At 50.5% G+C, this 19,235-nt stretch overlaps 1 protein-coding gene across 3 annotated transcripts in view; it reads left to right on the top strand.

The window, feature by feature from the left end:
- The window catches only part of tnpo2b (transportin 2b), a 31,095-nt gene extending 13,350 nt beyond the window's left edge, over positions 1–17,745 (top strand). Inside the window, exons 8-27 of one of the 3 annotated variants that reach the window (XM_065001089.1) lie at positions 386–508; positions 1,172–1,290; positions 1,601–1,661; positions 1,783–1,954; positions 2,701–2,853; positions 3,121–3,346; positions 3,653–3,824; positions 5,294–5,488; positions 6,850–7,008; positions 9,435–9,522; positions 9,674–9,772; positions 10,290–10,385; positions 11,272–11,347; positions 11,454–11,553; positions 14,838–14,912; positions 15,214–15,345; positions 15,532–15,872; positions 15,964–16,352; positions 16,413–16,530; positions 16,599–17,745. In XM_065001089.1, coding sequence (XP_064857161.1) covers positions 386–508; positions 1,172–1,290; positions 1,601–1,661; positions 1,783–1,954; positions 2,701–2,853; positions 3,121–3,346; positions 3,653–3,824; positions 5,294–5,488; positions 6,850–7,008; positions 9,435–9,522; positions 9,674–9,772; positions 10,290–10,385; positions 11,272–11,347; positions 11,454–11,553; positions 14,838–14,912; positions 15,214–15,321 — 2,022 coding nt within the window. In that variant the 3' untranslated portion in view covers positions 15,322–15,345; positions 15,532–15,872; positions 15,964–16,352; positions 16,413–16,530; positions 16,599–17,745. Of the gene's footprint in view, positions 1–385; positions 509–1,171; positions 1,291–1,600; positions 1,662–1,782; positions 1,955–2,700; positions 2,854–3,120; positions 3,347–3,652; positions 3,825–5,293; positions 5,489–6,849; positions 7,009–9,434; positions 9,523–9,673; positions 9,773–10,289; positions 10,386–11,271; positions 11,348–11,453; positions 11,554–14,837; positions 14,913–15,213; positions 15,346–15,531; positions 16,353–16,412; positions 16,531–16,598 lie in introns of all 3 variants that reach the window. The other 2 variants (XM_065001088.1, XM_065001087.1) reach the window with 2 other exon arrangements.
- The last annotated feature ends 1,490 nt before the right edge of the window (positions 17,746–19,235 follow it).

Below are 19,235 nucleotides of genomic sequence, written 5' to 3'. Positions count from 1 at the left end.
CCTTACCTTGGCTCCTTGAAGCCACCTTACCTTGGCTCCTTGTAGCCACCTTACCGTGGCTCCTTGTAGCCAGGTAGTCACCTGCCACACAGGCTCCCCGTGGAGTGCAATGTAAGGCAGGTGGTTAGAGCGTTGGACTAGTAACCAGAAGGTTGTAAAAACGAATCCACGAGCTGACAAGGTCAAATCTGTCGTTCTGCCCCTTAACCCACTGTTCCTAGGCCGTCATTGAAAATAGAATGTGTTCTTAACTGACTTGCCTAGTTAAATAAAGGTGCACATTTTTTTTTTAAATCGGCCACAATCGGTGTCCAAAAATACGGATTAATGATTGTTATGAAAACTTGAAATCGGCCCTAATTAATCGGCCCCCCCCTCTCCCCAGAGTCTGTTTGCTCTAGCGGGGGATGAGGACTGTGAGGTGAGGAAGAACGTGTGTAGAGCTCTGGTCATGCTGCTGGAGGTCCGGATAGACCGACTCATACCACACATGCACAGCATCATACAGGTACCACCTACAAACTCTGACCTCTAACCCTATGACCTCATACCACACATGTACAGCATCGTACAGGTACCACTGACGAACTCTGACCTCTAACCCTATGACCTCATACCACACATGCACAGCATCGTACAGGTACCACCGACGAACTCTGACCTCTAACCCTATGACCTCATACCACACATGCACAGCATCGTGCAGGTACCACCTACAAACTCTGATCTCTAACCCTATGACCTCATACCACACATGCACAGCATCGTACAGGTACCACCGACGAACTCTGACCTCTAACCCTATGACCTCATACCACACATGCACAGCATCGTGCAGGTACCACCTACAAACTCTGATCTCTAACCCTATGACCTTATACCACACATGCACAGCATCGTACAGGTACCACCTACAAACTCTGACCTCTAACCCTATGACCTCATACCACACATGCACAGCATTATACAGGTACCACCTATGAACTCTGACCCCATAACCCTGTGCACTTTTGACCTTCCTCATATACTCATTCATCACTCATGTTCCTTGTGTTTTTGTAAACGTCCTACACTCAATCTGTTCTGCTATTTCTCTCTCTCTATTCTTATGGCCCCATACCTCTTTTCCATATTGCCTTCTGTTTCTATAAGAGATCTCTCTCCTCCCCAGTACATGCTCCAGCGAACCCAGGACCCAGATGAGAATGTCAGTCTGGAGGCCTGTGAGTTCTGGCTCACCCTGGCTGAGCAGCCCGTCTGCAAGGAGGCCCTGTCTGGGCACCTGGTCCAGTAAGTACACGCCCGCCCGCACGCGGGGGCAGTGACACGCCCACACTCAGATACACACACACTCAGATACACACACACACTCAGATACACACACACACACACTCAGATACACACACACACACACTCAGATACACACACACACACTCAGATACACACACACACACTCAGATACACACACACACACACACACTCATGGACGGACACACATCAGACACACAGATGAAGTGATTGCTAGGTGAGTTTTTAGTAGGGGTGTAGCTGGATAAAGAGGACTAGTGTGGTTATCACCATCTCTCCTGTCTCTCTCCAGACTCATCCCTATCCTGGTGAATGGGATGAAGTACTCTGAGATAGACATCATCCTCCTAAAGGTGAGTTAACAGTCAGTCAGTCAGTCTGTGTGTGAGTCAGTCTGGATGTCCCCCTCCTAATACACAACTAGAGAGAACCATGACTAGAACCTTTCCCTCCCTCCCCCCTCCCTCCCCCCAGGGAGATGTAGAGGAGGAGGACGACACCGTACCAGACAGTGAGCAGGACATCAAGCCTCGCTTCCACAAGTCACGCACTGTCACCCTGCAACACGAGGGAGGAGAGGGGGAGGAGGGGGAGGACCACGACGATGACGATGACGACGATGACACGCTCTCCGACTGGAACCTGCGTGAGTGGTTGAGGGATTGCGTGACAGCTCAGCTGACCAATCAGCCGGGGAATTGGGATTGGGAGCCAGTCTTTAGTGTTTGTCCCGCCAAGAGAGAAGATTTAGGCCCAGTTTTTCCAGTTCTCAGTTGTTACTGATTACCCATGAAGATACACACACACACACCTGGTCTAAATCAGTCACTGTTTGATTAGTGGTGTAGGAAGTGTTGTAACCTCTTTCTCTCTCTGTCTCTCTGCTTCTCTCTCTAACAGGGAAGTGTTGTAACCTCTGTCTCTCTGTTTCTCTCTCTGTCTCTCTGCTTCTCTCTCTAACAGGGAAGTGTTGTAACCTCTGTCTCTCTCTCTAACAGGGAAGTGTTGTAACCTCTGTCTCTCTCTCTAACAGGGAAGTGGTGTAACCTCTGTCTCTCTCTCTAACAGGGAAGTGTTGTAACCTCTGTCTCTCTAACAGGGAAGTGTTGTAACCTCTGTCTCTCTAACAGGGAAGTGTTGTAACCTCTGTCTCTAACAGGGAAGTGTTGTAACCTCTGTCTCTCTCTCTAACAGGGAAGTGTTGTAACCTCTGTCTCTCTCTCTAACAGGGAAGTGTTGTAACCTCTGTCTCTCTCTCTAACAGGGAAGTGTTGTAACCTCTGTCTCTCTCTAACAGGGAAGTGTTGTAACCTCTGTCTCTCTCTAACAGGGAAGTGTTGTAACCTCTGTCTCTCTAACAGGGAAGTGTTGTAACCTCTGTCTCTCTAACAGGGAAGTGTTCAGCGGCAGCGTTAGACGTGTTGGCTAACGTGTTTCGTGATGAGCTCCTCCCCCACCTGCTGCCCCTGCTGAAGGGCCTGTTGTTCCACCCAGACTGGGTCGTCAAGGAGTCTGGAATACTGGTGCTGGGGGCTATCGCTGAGGGTAACCCCTGACCTCCTCTATCCCCCGACCTCCTCTATCCCCCGACCTCCTCTATCCCCCGACCTCCTCTATCCCCCGACCTCCTCTATCCCCCGACCTCCTCTATCCCCCGACCTCCTCCATCCCCGACCTCCTCCATCCCCCGACCTCCTCCATCCCCCGACCTCCTCCATCCCCCGACCTCCTCCATCCCCTGACCTCCATCCTTTTTTATTTTCTTAATGGAACTAAAAGCATGTGAGTCACACCCCCCTCCTCTCTCCTCAGGTTGTATGCAGGGCATGGTTCCCTACCTACCAGAGTTGATGCCTCACCTCATCCAGTGTCTCTGTGATAAGAAGGCCCTGGTGCGCTCCATCGCCTGCTGGACCCTGTCCCGCTACGCCCACTGGGTGGTCAGCCAGCCCCCCGACTCCCACCTCAAACCCCTCATGACTGAACTCCTCAAGAGGATCCTGGACGGGAACAAGAGGGTTCAGGAGGCCGCCTGCAGGTGTGGAGAGGGAGTGGCTGGTGGGGAGGGAGTGGCTGGTGGGGAGGGTGTGAGGTGGGGGGAGAGGTGGGTTTTTGAGAGAATAAAGATGTTGAACTGGAATTCAAGGTGATGAGATACGGCAATGAATTAATGTTTCCTGCTCGCCCTCTGCCCCCTCCCCTTTCTCTCCTCTCTCCTCCCTCCCCTTTCTCTCCTCCCTCCTCCCTCCCCTTTCTCTCCTCCTTCTCTCCTCCCTCCTCTCTCCTCCTCCCTCCCTCCCTCCCTCCCTCCTCTCTCCTCCTCCCTCCTCTCTCCTCCTCTCAGTGCGTTTGCTACCCTAGAGGAGGAGGCCTGTACAGAGCTGGTTCCCTATCTGAGCTTCATTCTGGATACTCTGGTCTTCGCCTTTGGAAAATACCAACACAAGAACCTGCTCATACTGTACGACGCTATAGGAACACTGGCCGACTCCGTAGGACACCACCTCAACCAACCGGTTAGTAGGTAGTTAGGCTAGTTATACCCTCAGTTTCCCATTCGGAGGGCGGTAGTTAGTTTTCGGGAGGGCGGTAGTTAGTTTTCGGGAGGGCGGTAGTTAGTTTTCGGCTCATTTGTTGTTTTTTACAAGTTTTAACCATATCTCTTTCTCTCTCTCCCCCCGTCTCTTTCTCTCTCTCTCCCCCTCGTCTTTCTCTCTCTCCCCCCTCTCTCTCTCCCCCTTTCTCTCTCTCTCTCCCCCTCGTCTTTTCTCTCTCTCTCTCCCCCTCGTCTTTCTCTCTCTCTCTCCCCCTCGTCTTTCTCTCTCTCTCTCCCCCTCGTCTTTCTCTCTCTCTCCCCCCACGTCTTTCTCTCTCTCTCTCCCCCTCGTCTTTTCTCTCTCTCTCCCCCTCGTCTTTCTCTCTCTCTCTCTCCCCCTCGTCTTTCTCTCTCTCTCTCCCCCTCGTCTTTTCTCTCTCTCTCTCCCCCTCGTCTTTCTCTCTCTCTCTCCCCCTCGTCTTTCTCTCTCTCTCTCCCCCTCGTCTTTCTCTCTCTCTCTCCCCCTCGTCTTTCTCTCTCTCTCTCCCCCTCGTCTTTCTCTCTCTCTCTCCCCCTCGTCTTTCTCTCTCTCTCTCCCCCTCGTCTTTCTCTCTCTCTCTCCCCCTCGTCTTTCTCTCTCTCTCCCCCTCGTCTTTCTCTCTCTCTCTCCCCCTCGTCTTTCTCTCTCTCTCTCCCCCCTCGTCTTTCTCTCTCTCTCTCCCCCTCGTCTTTCTCTCTCTCTCTCCCCCTCGTCTTTTCTCTCTCTCTCCCCCTCGTCTTTTCTCTCTCTCTCCCCCTCGTCTTTTCTCTCTCTCTCCCCCTCGTCTTTCTCTCTCTCTCCCCGTCTTTCTCTCTTTCTCTCTCTTTCTTTCTCTCTCTCCCCCGTCTTTCTCTCTCTCTCCCCCCGTCTTTTCTCTCTCTCCCCCCCCGTCTTTTCTCTCTCTCCCCCCGTCTCTTTCTCTCTCTCTCCCCCCGTCTCTTTCTCTCTCTCTCCCCCCGTCTCTTTCTCTCTCTCTCCCCCCGTCTCTTTCTCTCTCTCTCCCCCGTCTCTTTCTCTCTCTCTCCCCCCGTCTCTCTTTCTCTCTCTCTCCCCCCGTCTCTTTCTCTCTCTCTCCCCCCGTCTCTTTCTCTCTCTCTCCCCCCGTCTCTTTCTCTCTCTCTCCCCCCGTCTCTTTCTCTCTCTCTCCCCCCGTCTCTTTCTCTCTCTCTCCCCCCGTCTCTCTCTCTCTCTCTCCCCCCGTCTCTTTCTCTCTCTCTCCCCCCTCGTCTTTCTGTCTCTCTCTCCCCCCTCGTCTTTCTGTCTCTCTCTCCCCCGTCTCTTTCTCTCTCTCTCCCCCTCGTCTTTCTGTCTCTCTCCCCCTCGTCTTTCTCTCTCTCCCCCCGTCTCTTTCTGTCTCTCTCTCCCCCCGTCTCTCTCTCCTCCCCCCACCCCTCGTCTCTCTCCTCTAGGAGTACATAGAGAAGCTGATGCCTCCTCTCATCGCCAAGTGGAATGAGCTGAAGGATGAAGATAAGGACCTGTTTCCTCTGTTAGAGTGTCTGTCCTCTGTAGCTACAGCCCTCCAGAGTGGCTTCCTGCCCTACTGTGAACCAGTCTACCAGCGCTGTGTTACACTGGTGCAGAAAACACTGGCTCAGGCTATGGTGAGACACACACACACACACACACGACCAAAAGTATGTGGACACCTGCTCGTCGTACATCTCATTTCAAAATCATGGTCATTAATATGGAGTTGCCCCCCCCCCCTCTTTGCTGCTATAACAACCTCCACTCTTCTGGGAAGGCTTTCCACTAGATGTTGGAACATTACTGCTATAACAGCCTCCACTCTTCTGGGAAGGCTTTCCACTAGATGTTGGAACATTACTGCTATAACAGCCTCCACTCTTCTGGGAAGGCTTTCCACTAGATGTTGGAACATTGCTGCTATAACAGCCTCCACTCTTCTGGGAAGGCTTTCCACTAGATGTTGGAACATTGCTGCTATAACAGCCTCCACTCTTCTGGGAAGGCTTTCCACTAGATGTTGGAACATTGCTGCTATAACAGCCTCCACTCTTCTGGGAAGGCTTTCCACTAGATGTTGGAACATTGCTGCTATAACAGCCTCCACTCTTCTGGGAAGGCTTTCCACTAGATGTTGGAACATTGCTGCTATAACAGCCTCCACTCTTCTGGGAAGGCTTTCCACTAGATGTTGGAACATTGCTGCAGGGACTTGCAGCCAAGAGAGCATTAGTGAGGTCGGATACTGATGTTGGGCGATTAGGCCTGGTTTGAAGTCGGCGTTCCAATTCATCCTAAAGGTGTTCGATGGGGTTGAGGTCAGGGCTCTGTGCAGGCCAGTCAAGGTCTTCTACTCTGATCTTGACAAACCATTTCTGTATGGACCTCGCTTTGTGCACGGAGACATTGTCATACTGAAACAGGAAAGGGCCTTCGCCAAACGTGTTGTCACATAATTAGAAGCACAGAATCGTCTAGAATGTCATTGTATGCTGTAGAGTTAAGATTTCCCTTCACTGGAACTAAGGGGCCCGATCCATTAAAAACAGCACCAGACCTTTATTCTTCCTCCACCAAACTTTACAGTTATCACTATGCGGCATCCTATGATGGCGCCATTTTGAAAGTCTCTGAGCTCTTCAGTAAGGCCTGTCAGTGTGGCTGAAATGTCCAGATCCACTCATGTGGAGGGGTGTCCACATACCTTTATCTATAGCGTCAAAGACACACAGTTATCAGTGATTTAAAGATTCAGTGGTTTTTGATCTTAACTCTCTCTCTCCCCCCCTCTCCTCCCCCTTAACTCTCTCTCTCTCCCCCTCTCCTCCCCCTTAACTCTCTCTCTCTCTCCCCTCTCCTCCAAACCCTTAACTCTCTCTCTCTCTCTCCCCCTCTCCTCCACCCTTAACTCTCTCTCTCCTCTCCCCCTCTCCTCCCCCTTAACTCTCTCTCTCCTCTCCCCCTCTCCTCCCCTTAACTCTCTCTCTCCCCCCAGATGTACAGCCAACAGCCGGACCAGTACGAAGCCCCTGATAAGGACTTTATGATCGTGGCCCTGGACCTCCTCAGTGGTCTGGCTGAGGGCCTGGGGGGCCACGTTGATCAGCTGGTGTCCCGGAGCAACATCATGACACTACTGTTTCAGTGCATGCAGGTACGGAGTGTGTGTGTGTGTGTGGGGGTGGGTTTCAGTGTTAACTCTACATATGTGTGAATGACCGTTTGGTGACCACTGACCGAGACAATCTCCAAGGCATTCCTAGTCCATCTCTAAATATTTCTATAAAAACTAAAAGATGAAGCCTTTTATTCCTACTTTTATTCTGTTTCACGCTGTTGATAGGAGGTGCACTTGTTTCAGCTGCCCTGCGCACCGGGGAGGCCAAGGGTTCCCATTTTGAACCATTTCATGTGTCTGAAGGCACAAACTCTGCCTTCTCAGCGTGCCCGAAGAGCAAATCAAGTGCACCTATAGCCTACCGCTGGCCAACCGGATTGATCAGATCACCATGTCTCATAGGAGTAACATGAATTTGTGCGCGTGTCAGAAATAATGCAATGTGACTCGAGTTTCTCCATCAGCTAGAAGACGGTGTCCCTTTTTTGTCAGTCTTAGTGGAGGGGGCAGGCTGAGGGAGGGGGGCAGGCTGAGGGATCGGTCAGTCTTAGTGGAGGGGGCAGGCTGAGGGAGGGGGCAGGCTGAGGGACGGTCAGTCTTAGTGGAGGGGGCAGGCTGAGGGACGGTTAGTCTTAGTGGAGGGGGCAGGCTGAGGGACGGCCAGTCTTAGTGGAGGGGGCAAGCTGAGGGACGGTCAGTCTTAGTGGAGGGGGCAGGCTGAGGGACAGTCAGTCTTAGTGGAGGGGGCAGGCTGAGGGACGGTCAGTCTTAGTGGAGGGGGCAGGCTGAGGGACGGTCAGTCTTAGTGGAGGGGGCAGGCTGAGGGACGGTCAGTCTTAGTGGAGGGGGCAGGCTGAGGGACGGTCAGTCTTAGTGGAGGGGGCAGGCTGAGGGAGGGGGCAGTCTTAGTGGAGGGGGCAGGCTGAGGGACGGGCAGTCTTAGTGGAGGGGGCAGGCTGAGGGACGGTCAGTCTTAGTAGAGGGGGCAGGCTGAGGGACGGTCAGTCTTAGTGGAGGGGCAGGCTGAGGGACGGTCAGTCTTAGTGGAGGGGGCAGGCTGAGGGACGGTCAGTCTTAGTGGAGGGGGCAGGCTGAGGGACGGTCAGTCTTAGTGGAGGGGGCAGGCTGAGGGACGGTCAGTCTTAGTGGAGGGGCAGGCTGAGGGAGGGGGCAGGCTGAGGGTCAGTCAGTCTTAGTGGAGGGGGCAGGCTGAGGGACGGTCAGTCTTAGTGGAGGGGGCAGGCTGAGGGACAGTCAGGCTGAGGGACGGTCAGTCTTAGTGGAGGGGCAGGCTGAGGTATGGTCAGTCTTAGTGGAGGGGGCAGGCTGAGGGACGGTCAGGCTGAGGGAGGGGGCAGGCTGAGGACAGTCAGTCTTAGTGGAGGGGGCAGGCTGAGGGAGGGGGCAGGCTGAGGGATGGTCAGTCTTAGTGGAGGGGGCAGGCTGAGGGACAGTCAGGCTGAGGGACGGTCAGTCTTAGTGGAGGGGGCAGGCTGAGGGACAGTCAGGCTGAGGGACGGTCAGTCTTAGTGGAGGGGGCAGGCTGAGGGACGGTCAGTCTTAGTGGAGGGGGCAGGCTGAGGGACAGTCAGGCTGAGGGACGGTCAGTCTTAGTGGAGGGGGCAGGCTGAGGGACAGTCAGTCTTAGTGGAGGGGCAGGCTGAGGGACAGTCAGGCTGAGGGAGGGGGCAGGCTGAGGGACAGTCAGGCTGAGGGACAGTCAGGCTGAGGGAGGGGGCAGGCTGAGGGACAGTCAGGCTGAGGGACAGTCAGGCTGAGGGACGGTCAGTCTTAGTGGAGGGGGCAGGCTGAGGGACAGTCAGTCTTAGTGGAGGGGGCAGGCTGAGGGACAGTCAGGCTGAGGGAGGGGGCAGGCTGAGGGACAGTCAGGCTGAGGGACAGTCAGGCTGAGGGAAGGACAGTCAGGCTGAGGGAAGGACAGTCAGGCTGAGGGAAGGACAGTCAGGCTGAGGGAAGGACAGTCAGGCTGAGGGACAGTCAGGCTGAGGGATGGTCAGTGACCAGATGCAGGCCAGTCAGTCCAGTAGAATAAAGAACACATCATGTCAGTTTAATGTCACTCAGCTGGGCCTCAAGATATATAACTGATGTTTATTACCAGAGGATCATATAGTTCTGAAAGTATAGGTCTGAGTAGAACAGCAGGGTGACTCGACCACAGCCAGTAAGCAGTGAGAATGTACTGGGCCTGTAGTCTACTGTACAACCCTCATTACTACAGAGCTGGTTTAATTGGTTCATGTTGCGGAGGCTTATGTTTAAGTCCTGTTTAGAATAATTCAATAATCTGACTGGTAGAACTCCTGATCTTCACTGAGGTTTGGGATCCACTGGTCCGTGTGTGTGTGTGGTAACAGACCCTGGCTCTATTTGATTGTATATAACAATTTTGTATGAATGAGAGAGACAATGTAGTTAACACACACATTCTATATCTCCAGGACACCATGCCAGAGGTGAGACAGAGCTCCTTCGCTCTGCTGGGGGATCTGACCAAGGCCTGCTTCCCTCACGTCAAACCCTGCATCGGTAACGACCTATACGATCTCTCTCTTCATCTCTCTCTTCTTTTCCTACTAACTGTGTAACTACCAGTCTATCATACTCCTTATTTTATCTATCGTCCTCCCTTTCTCTTCCCCTTGACTTTCTGTGTGTGTGTGTGTGTGTGTGTGTCCAGCTGAGTTCATGCCTATTCTAGGGACCAACCTGAACCCAGAGTTCATCTCTGTGTGTAACAATGCTACCTGGGCCATTGGAGAGATCTGCATGCAGATGGGTGAGTCTTTCTGCATGTAGGTTTGTGCACGGAGATAATATGTACATGTGAGAGATGATCATGTTTTTTTAAAAATTTTGTTCTTTAACTAACAAAGCAATTGTCAGTTTCGATGCTGCTAGCATGAGTTATCTTAATGATATATTTCTCTGCTTTGATTCTTTCCCTGTCTCCATCTCTGTCTCCATCTCTGTCTCCATCTCTGTCTCCATCTCTGTCTCCATCTCTGTCTCCATCTCTGTCTCCGTCTCTGTCTCCGTCTCTGTCTCCGTCTCTGTCTCCGTCTCCGTCTCTGTCTCCATCTGTCTCCGTCTCTGTCTCCGTCTCTGTCTCCGTCTCTGTCTCCGTCTCCGTCTCTGTCTCCATCTGTCTCCGTCTCTGTCTCCGTCTCTGTCTCTGTCTCTGTCTCCGTCTCTGTCTCTCTGTCTCTGTCTCTCTGTCTCCGTCTCCGTCTCCGTCTCCGTCTCTGTCTCTGTCTCTGTCTCCGTCTCCGTTCCTGTCTCCCATCTGTCTGTAGGTGTAGAGATGCAGCCCTATGTGTCTCTGGTTCTGAACCAGCTGGTAGAGATCATCAACAGACCCAACACACCCAAGACCTTGCTGGAGAACACTGGTACACACAGATGCTGAACACACACACAGACACACAGATGCTGAACACACACACAGACACACAGATGCTGAACAACACACACAGACACACAGATGCTGAACAACACACACAGACACACAGATGCTGAACAACACACACAGACACACAGATGCTGAACAACACACACAGACACACAGATGCTGAACAACACACACAGACACACAGATGCTGAACAACACACACAGACACACAGATGCTGAACAACACACACAGACACACAGATGCTGAACACACACACAGACACACAGATGCTGAACACACACACAGATGCTGAACAACACACACAGACACACAGATGCTGAACACACACACAGACACACAGATGCTGAACAACACACAGACACACAGATGCTGAACAACACACAGACACACAGATGCTGAACAACACACACAGACACACAGATGCTGAACAACACACACAGACACACAGATGCTGAACACACACACAGATGCTGAACACACACACAGACACACAGATGCTGAACACACACACAGATGCTGAACAACACACACAGACACACAGATGCTGAACACACACACAGATGCTGAACAACACACACAGACACACAGATGCTGAACACACACACAGATGCTGAACAACACACACAGATGCTGAACAACAGACACACAGATGCTGAACACACACACAGATGCTGAATACACACAGTCATTGGGTTTGTTTGACATTGCAGCCGATGCATTTTGGGTAAACTGTGACTGACTGACTCATCTCCAAATAATAATGAGCCGTTATTTATGATACGAACATCAGCGACGTCAAACCAGCTCTTGATTTTTAGTTGGGTGTGTTGTACACATGAGTGAGGCTCCTCCCATCTTCTTCCAGCCATTACGATTGGTCGGCTGGGCTACGTGTGTCCTCAGGAGGTGGCTCCGATGCTCCAGCAGTTCATCAGACCGTGGTGAGTCTGTCACACATCTGATGACACATCTAGTCCTTCACCTCGCTGATCATTATCAACATGTTTAGATTGCCTGGTGACGCGGTGGTGTGTGTGTGTGTGACAGGTGTACGTCCCTACGGAACATCCGTGACAACGAGGAGAAAGACTCCGCCTTCAGAGGGATCTGCATGATGATTGGTGTAAACCCTGGGGGAGTGGTCCAGGTAAGAGGAAGGAAATGGATGATGATTGGTGTAAACCCTGGGGGAGTGGTCCAGGTCAGAGGAAGGGACATGGAGATGGAGAGGACAGGTACAGGGGCCCGTACCTGTCCTCTCCTAGTTGGGCCTGTCCTCCTAGTTGGGCCCGTACCTGTCCTCTCCTAGTTGGGCCCGTACCTGTCCTCTCCTAGTTGGGCCCGTACCTGTCCTCTCCAAGTTGGGCCGGTGTGGGCGCTCAACCGATGTTAGGTTACCATGGTGACTATAGGTTAGGTTACCATGGTGACTATAGGTTAGGTTACCATGGTGAGCGAGTGTTGTTCCTTCGTATTTCCAATAAGTACTGATGACCCATTTTATTTGTCTCTGCCTGCAAATCGTCCTCCTAAAAGCTAGGCCGTATCCTACAGAACTACTCAGAACTAGGCTGTATCCTACAGAACTAGGCTGTATCCTACAGAACTACTCAGAACTAGGCTGTATCCTACAGAACTAGGCTGTATCCTACAGAACTAGGCTGTATCCTACAGAACTAGGCTGTATCCTACCGAACTAGGCTGTATCCTACAGAACTACTCAGACCTAGACTGTATCCTACAGAACTACTCAGACCTAGACTGTATCCAACAGAACTACACTATATCCTACAGAACTAGGCTGTATCCTACAGAACTAGGCTGTATCCTACAGAACTAGGCTGTATCCTACAGAACTAGACTGTATCCTACAGAACTAGACTGTATCCTACAGAACTAGACTGTATCCTACAGAACTAGGCTGTATCCTACGGAACTACTCAGAACTAGGCTGTATCCTACGGAACTAGGCTGTATCCTACAGAACTAGGCTGTATCCTACAGAACTACTCAGACCTAGACTGTATCCTACAGAACTACTCAGAACTAGGCTGTATCCTACGGAACTAGGCTGTATCCTACAGAACTAGGCTGTGTCCTACAGAACTAGACTGTATCCTACAGAACTAGACTGTATCCTACAGAACTAGGCTGTGTCCTACAGAACTAGACTGTATCCTACAGAACTAGACTGTATCCTACAGAACTAGACTGTATCCTACAGAACTAGGCCGTGTCCTACAGAACTAGGCCGTGTCCTACAGAACTGGGCCGTGTCCTACAGAACTGGGCCGTGTCCTACAGAACTGGGCCGTGTCCTACAGAACTGGGCCGTGTCCTACAGAACTAGGCCGTATCCTACCGAACTAGGCCGTATCCTACCGAACTAGGCCGTATCCTACCGAACTAGGCCGTATCCTACCGAACTAGGCCGTATCCTACCGAACTAGGCCGTATCCTACAGAACTAGGCCGTATCCTACAGGCCGTATCCTACAGAACTAGGCCGTATCCTACAGAACTAGGCCGTATCCTACCGAACTAGGCCGTATCCTACCGAACTAGGCCGTATCCTACAGAACTAGGCCGTATCCTACAGAACTAGGCCGTATCCTACAGAACTAGGCCGTATCCTACAGAACTAGGCAGAACGTGTTGCTGTCATCATTCTGTTTTTATTGAACCTTTTATTTAACTCGGCAAGTCGGTTAAGAACAACTTGTTATTTACGATGACAACCCACCTGATCTGCTTCCTGTTCAGTGTCTCACCGGTGAGAGCAGATGTGTGTGGTGTCAGTTAGAGGAGGTTATAGGCTGTTCAGTGTCTCACCGGTGAGAGCAGATGTGTGTGGTGTCAGTTAGAGGAGGTTATAGGCTGGTCATGGGGAGGAGGAGAACGGGGCACTTCTCTCTCTAAGGAAATGTACTTCCTACATTTAGGCTATAGTTTACTACACAGCCTAGAAATAAATATTGATCACCTATATGTCTCCGTCTGAAAATCATCCCTCTCCTTAAAGGTAGGCTGTAAAAATAGGTCTATCCAACTGCGTTCTCTTCAAACGACATCTAACACATTGATGTAGTAATACAGACGGGCTCATACAGACGGGCTCATACAGACGGGCTCATGCAGACGGGCTAATACAGACGGGCTAATACAGACGGGCTAATACAGACGGGCTCATACAGACGGGCTCATACAGACGGGCTAATGCAGACGGGCTCATACAGACGGGCTCATACAGACGGGCTCATACAGACGGGCTCATACAGACGGGCTCATACAGACGGGCTCATACAGACGGGCTAATACAGACGGGTCTTACAGACAGGCTAATACAGACGGGCTCATACAGACGGGCTCATACAGACGGGCTAATGCAGACGGGCTAATGCAGACGGGCTAATACAGACGGGCTAATACAGACGGGTCTTACAGACAGGCTAATACAGACGGGCTAATACAGACGGGCTCATACAGACGGGCTAATACAGACGGGCTAATACAGACGGGCTAATACAGACGGGCTAATACAGACGGGTCTTACAGACAGGCTAATACAGACGGGCTCATACAGACGGGCTCATACAGACGGGCTCATACAGACGGGCTAATGCAGACGGGCTAATACAGACGGGTCTTACAGACAGGCTAATACAGACGGGGCTAATACAGACGGGCTAATACAGACGGGCTAATGCAGACGGGCTCATGCAGACGGGCTCATGCAGACGGGCTCATACAGACGGGCTAATACAGACGGGGCTCATACAGACGGGGCTCATACAGACGGGCTCATACAGACGGGCTCATACAGACGGGGCTAATACAGACGGGCTAATACAGACGGGCTAATGCAGACGGGCTCATGCAGACGGGCTCATGCAGACGGGCTCATGCAGACGGGCTCATGCAGACGGGGCTCATACAGACGGGGCTCATACAGACGGGGCTCATACAGACGGGGCTCATACAGACGGGGCTAATGCAGACGGGCTAATGCAGACGGGCTAATGCAGACGGGGCTCATACAGACGGGGCTCATACAGACGGGGCTCATACAGACGGGGCTCATACAGACGGGGCTCATACAGACGGGGCTCATACAGACGGGCTCATACAGACGGGCTCATACAGACGGGCTAATAGAATGGGTCAGGTGACCGTCTCTGGTCAGTTAACCTGTTGAAGTTGTTTTGGTCTGGTTGATATTGCCTGTCGGGTGCTTAAGTTGCTGCAACCATGTCTGGCAAGTGAGCTGTGTCACACACCTAGAATCACATCGTAGCACTGCGGTTGGGTTTGGGACCAGGTGTTGGGAGTCAGACAGGAAGTCGGCAGCAGGCGTTGTGGTGTGAAGAGAGCAGACCTCTACATGGAGACACGGTCCTTCTGTAGGTTGAAATGACAATGTGTCTCTCTGCAGGACTTCATCTTCTTCTGTGATGCCGTGGCGTCCTGGGTCAGCCCTAAAGACGACCTGAGAGACATGTTCTACAAGGTGTGTGGAGGACCCAACGCTCTGTCCCAGAAGGCACCTGGTTCCCTTGATCGGCACGTCTGTAGTGTACAGTGGAAGGGAGAGGCCGTTTAGGATACATCCTGGGAAAAGCTTTGCTTGGCCCAGATCCGTGTGTGTGTGTTTCTGTGTGTGTGTGTCTGTGTGTGTGTGTGTGTGTGTGTGTGTGGACTGTATGATAGTGGGATGTTAACCATAATAGTAGAGAATTATTTCAGACATCGTTTCTGTTGTCATTTCTTTGTTGAGGAGTCAAAGTATTCTCTCTCTCCCCTCCCCCCAGATCCTCCATGGTTTTAAGGACCAGGTAGGAGAGGAGAACTGGCAGCAGTTCTCAGAACAGTTTCCTCCCCAGCTGAAGGAGAGACTGTCTGCCTGCTACGGCGTGTAGAAACCCCCCCTAACCTAACATCAGGTACACACTCGCTTTAAATAGGACCATTCCAATGTTCATTCTGTCACACTTTTAGATGGCACTTCCTGGTTGTGATCTTCCTGGCTATTTCCCTCTTTCCCTCTCTCTCCCCCTCTTTCCCTCTCTCTCCCCCTCCTTCCCTCTCGCTCTCCCTCTCTCTCCCTCTCGCTCTCCCTCCCTCTCCAGGTGAGCCAGTAGTAGAGGAGGAAGGTGAAAAGGAATCTCATCCATCTGTGTTAATGCCCTGAACTGATCTGGGGGGAGAGGGACCCATCACGCCATTGGCCGCTCCCCCTGACAGACGGCCCCTACGCCCTATGTATTTCTCCATAGCGGGAGGGTGGGCGGGACTTGGGGAGGGACAGGGGGACACCTCTAGATTAAAGATTAAGGGGACCCAACCAACACAGAGAAACCAACTAAGGTAGGGACAGATAGAGGGGGTACCTACATTCAGAAGGAAAAGGTTCCAACGCAGAAACAGGTAGGGACAGATAGAGAATGAAGAGTGAGGGAAAGAGGGGTAGGTAGAGGCCAGCTAGACTACAGTAGAGATGGGTAGGTAGAGGCCAGCTAGACTACAGTAGAGGCCAGCTAGACTACAGTAGAGAGAGGTAGGTAGGGGCCAGCTAGACTGCAGTAGAGAGAGCGAGGGGTAGGTAGGGGCCAGCTAGACTGCAGTAGAGGGGTAGGTAGGGGCCAGCTAGACTACAGTAGAGAGAGGTAGGGGCCAGCTAGACTGCAGGAGAGAGGGGTAGGTAGGGGCCAGCTAGACTGCAGTAGAGGGGGTAGGTATGGGGCCAGCTAGACTGCAGTAGAGGGGGGGTAGGTATGGGGCCAGCTAGACTGCAGTAGAGAGGGGTAGGTAGGGGCCAGCTAGACTGCAGTAGAGAGAGGGGTAGGTAGGGGCCAGCTAGACTACAGTAGAGAGAGGTAGGTAGGGGCCAGCTAGACTGCAGTAGAGAGAGAGAGAGGTAGGTAGGGGCCAGCTAGACTGCAGTAGAGAGGTAGACTGCAGTAGAGCCAGCTAGACTAGGGGCCAGCTAGACTGCAGTAGAGAGAGAGAGAGGTAGGTAGGGGCCAGCTAGACTGCAGTAGAGAGGTAGGTAGGGGCCAGCTAGACTGCAGTAGAGAGGGGTAGGTAGGGGCCAGCTAGACTACAGTAGAGGGGTAGGTAGGGGCCAGGTAGAGGGCCTACAGTAGAGGGGGTAGGTAGGGGGCCAGCTAGACTGCAGTAGAGTAGGAGGGGCCAGCTAGACTACAGTAGAGGGGGGTAGGTAGGGGCCAGCTAGACTGCAGTAGAGAGAGAGAGCGAGGTAGGTAGGGGCCAGCTAGACTACAGTAGAGAGAGAGAGAGGTAGGTAGGGGCCAGCTAGACTACAGTAGGTAGGTAGGTAGGGGCCAGCTAGACTACAGTAGAGAGAGGTAGGTAGAGAGGCCAGCTAGACTAAAAAATCCACCACACAGAGAGCCATAGACAGAGAGACTGACAGGCACTCCCACAGTAAGACACACACACTTGCAATACATAGAGCTTTGTGTAGATGGCGCTGTTACACTAGTCAGACTCCGACACTACCAGTAAGGGATTAACAGTCAGTGAGGGACAGACAGCGTGTTGGGGACAGACAGGTAGGTGTCTAGCCTCTGTTTATTTCTGGGAGATAGCTGTTTTTTTCTGGGTTAAAGGATCTTCTATATGAATTAATATTCCGCCTGTTGTTACTCGATCACTGGTTCACTGCTGATCTCTCATCCACCAAGCATGTTTTGGTTTCTGTCCTTTTCCCTAAGGAATGCTTTCTTCATATAACTATCATGAGATAATTCTCATGTTCTCTTCTAGATAGACGGGAGATAACTAACCTCTTGGTTCATACAAGTCATCATTATAAGAGGGAGAGAAATAGGGCTTAAATAATACCTGTTATTCTTACGTAAAGTTAGGAAACTACAGATCACAGCCTCTCGCCTCTAGTTGTACCTGTTTGTGTGTCGTGTCTGAGTTTGTTTACCTATTGTTTACCCTACATGACACTGTTGATTGTTTTAATAAGGTAACGATTTAACACTTGACTCCTCCCACCCTATTGTCCTCCACCTGTAAACTGTGACCAACTGTGTGTGTGTGTTGCCATAGTGATATCTTGAGGAAAGAGATTAAACCCAGAATTGTTTATCCTGATAACGTGTTACAAGAGGTCCATATTTTGTTGCTTTTTGTTTATTATTTTTTAATTTGCTGCTACTGTTTTTTTTAGTTTCCATGGTGAGCTTAAATGAACACAAACAAAACATTTGTTTATTTTTAGTTTTGTGGTTTTGCACTTTTAATTTTTTATTTTTGTATTAAGGATTTTTAAAAACTTCCCTCATAAAGGACATCTGAATTCTACCGTCCATGTTCTATTGTCTCTTACTTACTGGGAAAACAAAAGCTCTATTGTCTCTTACTTACTGGGAAAACAAAAGCTCTATTGTCTCTTACTTACTGGGAAAACAAAAGCTCTATTGTCTCTTACTTACTGGGAAAACAAAAGCTCTATTGTCTCTTGCTTACTGGGAAAACAGAAGCTCTATTGTCTCTTACTTACTGGGGAAACAGAAGCTCTATTGTCTCTTACTTACTGGGAAAACAAAAGCTCTATTGTCTCTACTGGGAAAACAAAAGTTCTATTGTCTCTTACTTACTGGGGAAACAGAAGTAGGAATACGAAAATGGCAAATAAAAAGTTAGTGAAACTGCGAGTAATCCGCACTTTTACAGTGACTGACTGTACGTTTGTATTTTCTAGGGAGAAGAGGTTGTAGCTGGAACTAGCCTACTGTGTGTGTGAGAATAGTGTTGTTATCCTTTTAACTTGTCTTCACTTTGTTCCAAGATAAGAGCACAATGTCCCTCCAACAGGACAGCGGAGCGAGGACTCATACAGACAGACGGCAACATCCTCCGTCCCAAATGCCACTCTATTCCCTATATATATTCCTCATAGGGCTCTGGTCAAAAGTAGTGCATTTTAAAGGGAATGTTGCCGTTTTGTATGCAGGCACAGACACTATCATAGAGTTGGATAGAGGGTGCACATGAACAGAAACGATTATTGAACATGTGCCCTCTAGCTAACTTTATGTACAGTATAGACAGCTGTGAGGTTGTCAGCAGTTTGAGGCCAGGATTCAATCCGATCGGCTAAGCACCTTTTTAAAGGCAATGTTCCCACGTTCGTGGAGACCTCATTCACGGTAAACGCTGCTTATGTCAGCTCAATTGGAAATGACCTTTAAATGTCATGAGGCAGATCTAATGAGGATTTGAATGAATCCCAGCCTTAGTGTCATTAAAGGGGACGTTCAGTATTTTGGCCTTTGGCTTTTAAAGTTAGCTGGCTGTTTTAAAAAGAAATCGAACCAGGGACTTCAGTTTCTCCTGAACCATTGAATACTTTCAGGGTGAGGAACAACCTAACATTAAGTTGTAAAATCCTGAACTTCCCCTTTAATATTCATATTATCTCAGCTTCAGTGAATTTGGACACATTTTGCACAGATGTATAGATGACTGACTGACCAGGACTGTGATCATAGAAGCGATAAACTAATCAATGTACCATTCAACAAAGACAATCTACATCTCGCCCATTCTGCTATCTCTATTTCTATCATTTTATCAGTTTAGATTTTAGCTTTTTGTATCCATTTAAATTTATTTAAAGATGTTTTTTTTGTCAGGTTTCAATGTTCTGTAGTAGATCGTTTTGGACTCGTTATGATATTGTGATGACTTAATTGGTTCATTAATAAATGCAATCAAGTGTCTTTAGTAAATGAGGGCTCTAACTTATTTACTAACTTATAGAACTTAAGGCTTATTGAGGGAAGAAAGAGGGAGG

This window comes from Oncorhynchus nerka, linkage group LG15, assembly GCF_034236695.1.
Source record: "Oncorhynchus nerka isolate Pitt River linkage group LG15, Oner_Uvic_2.0, whole genome shotgun sequence".
In the NCBI taxonomy this organism is placed as follows: Eukaryota; Metazoa; Chordata; class Actinopteri; order Salmoniformes; family Salmonidae; genus Oncorhynchus; species Oncorhynchus nerka.
This window is presented reverse-complemented; position numbering and strand designations above follow the sequence as displayed.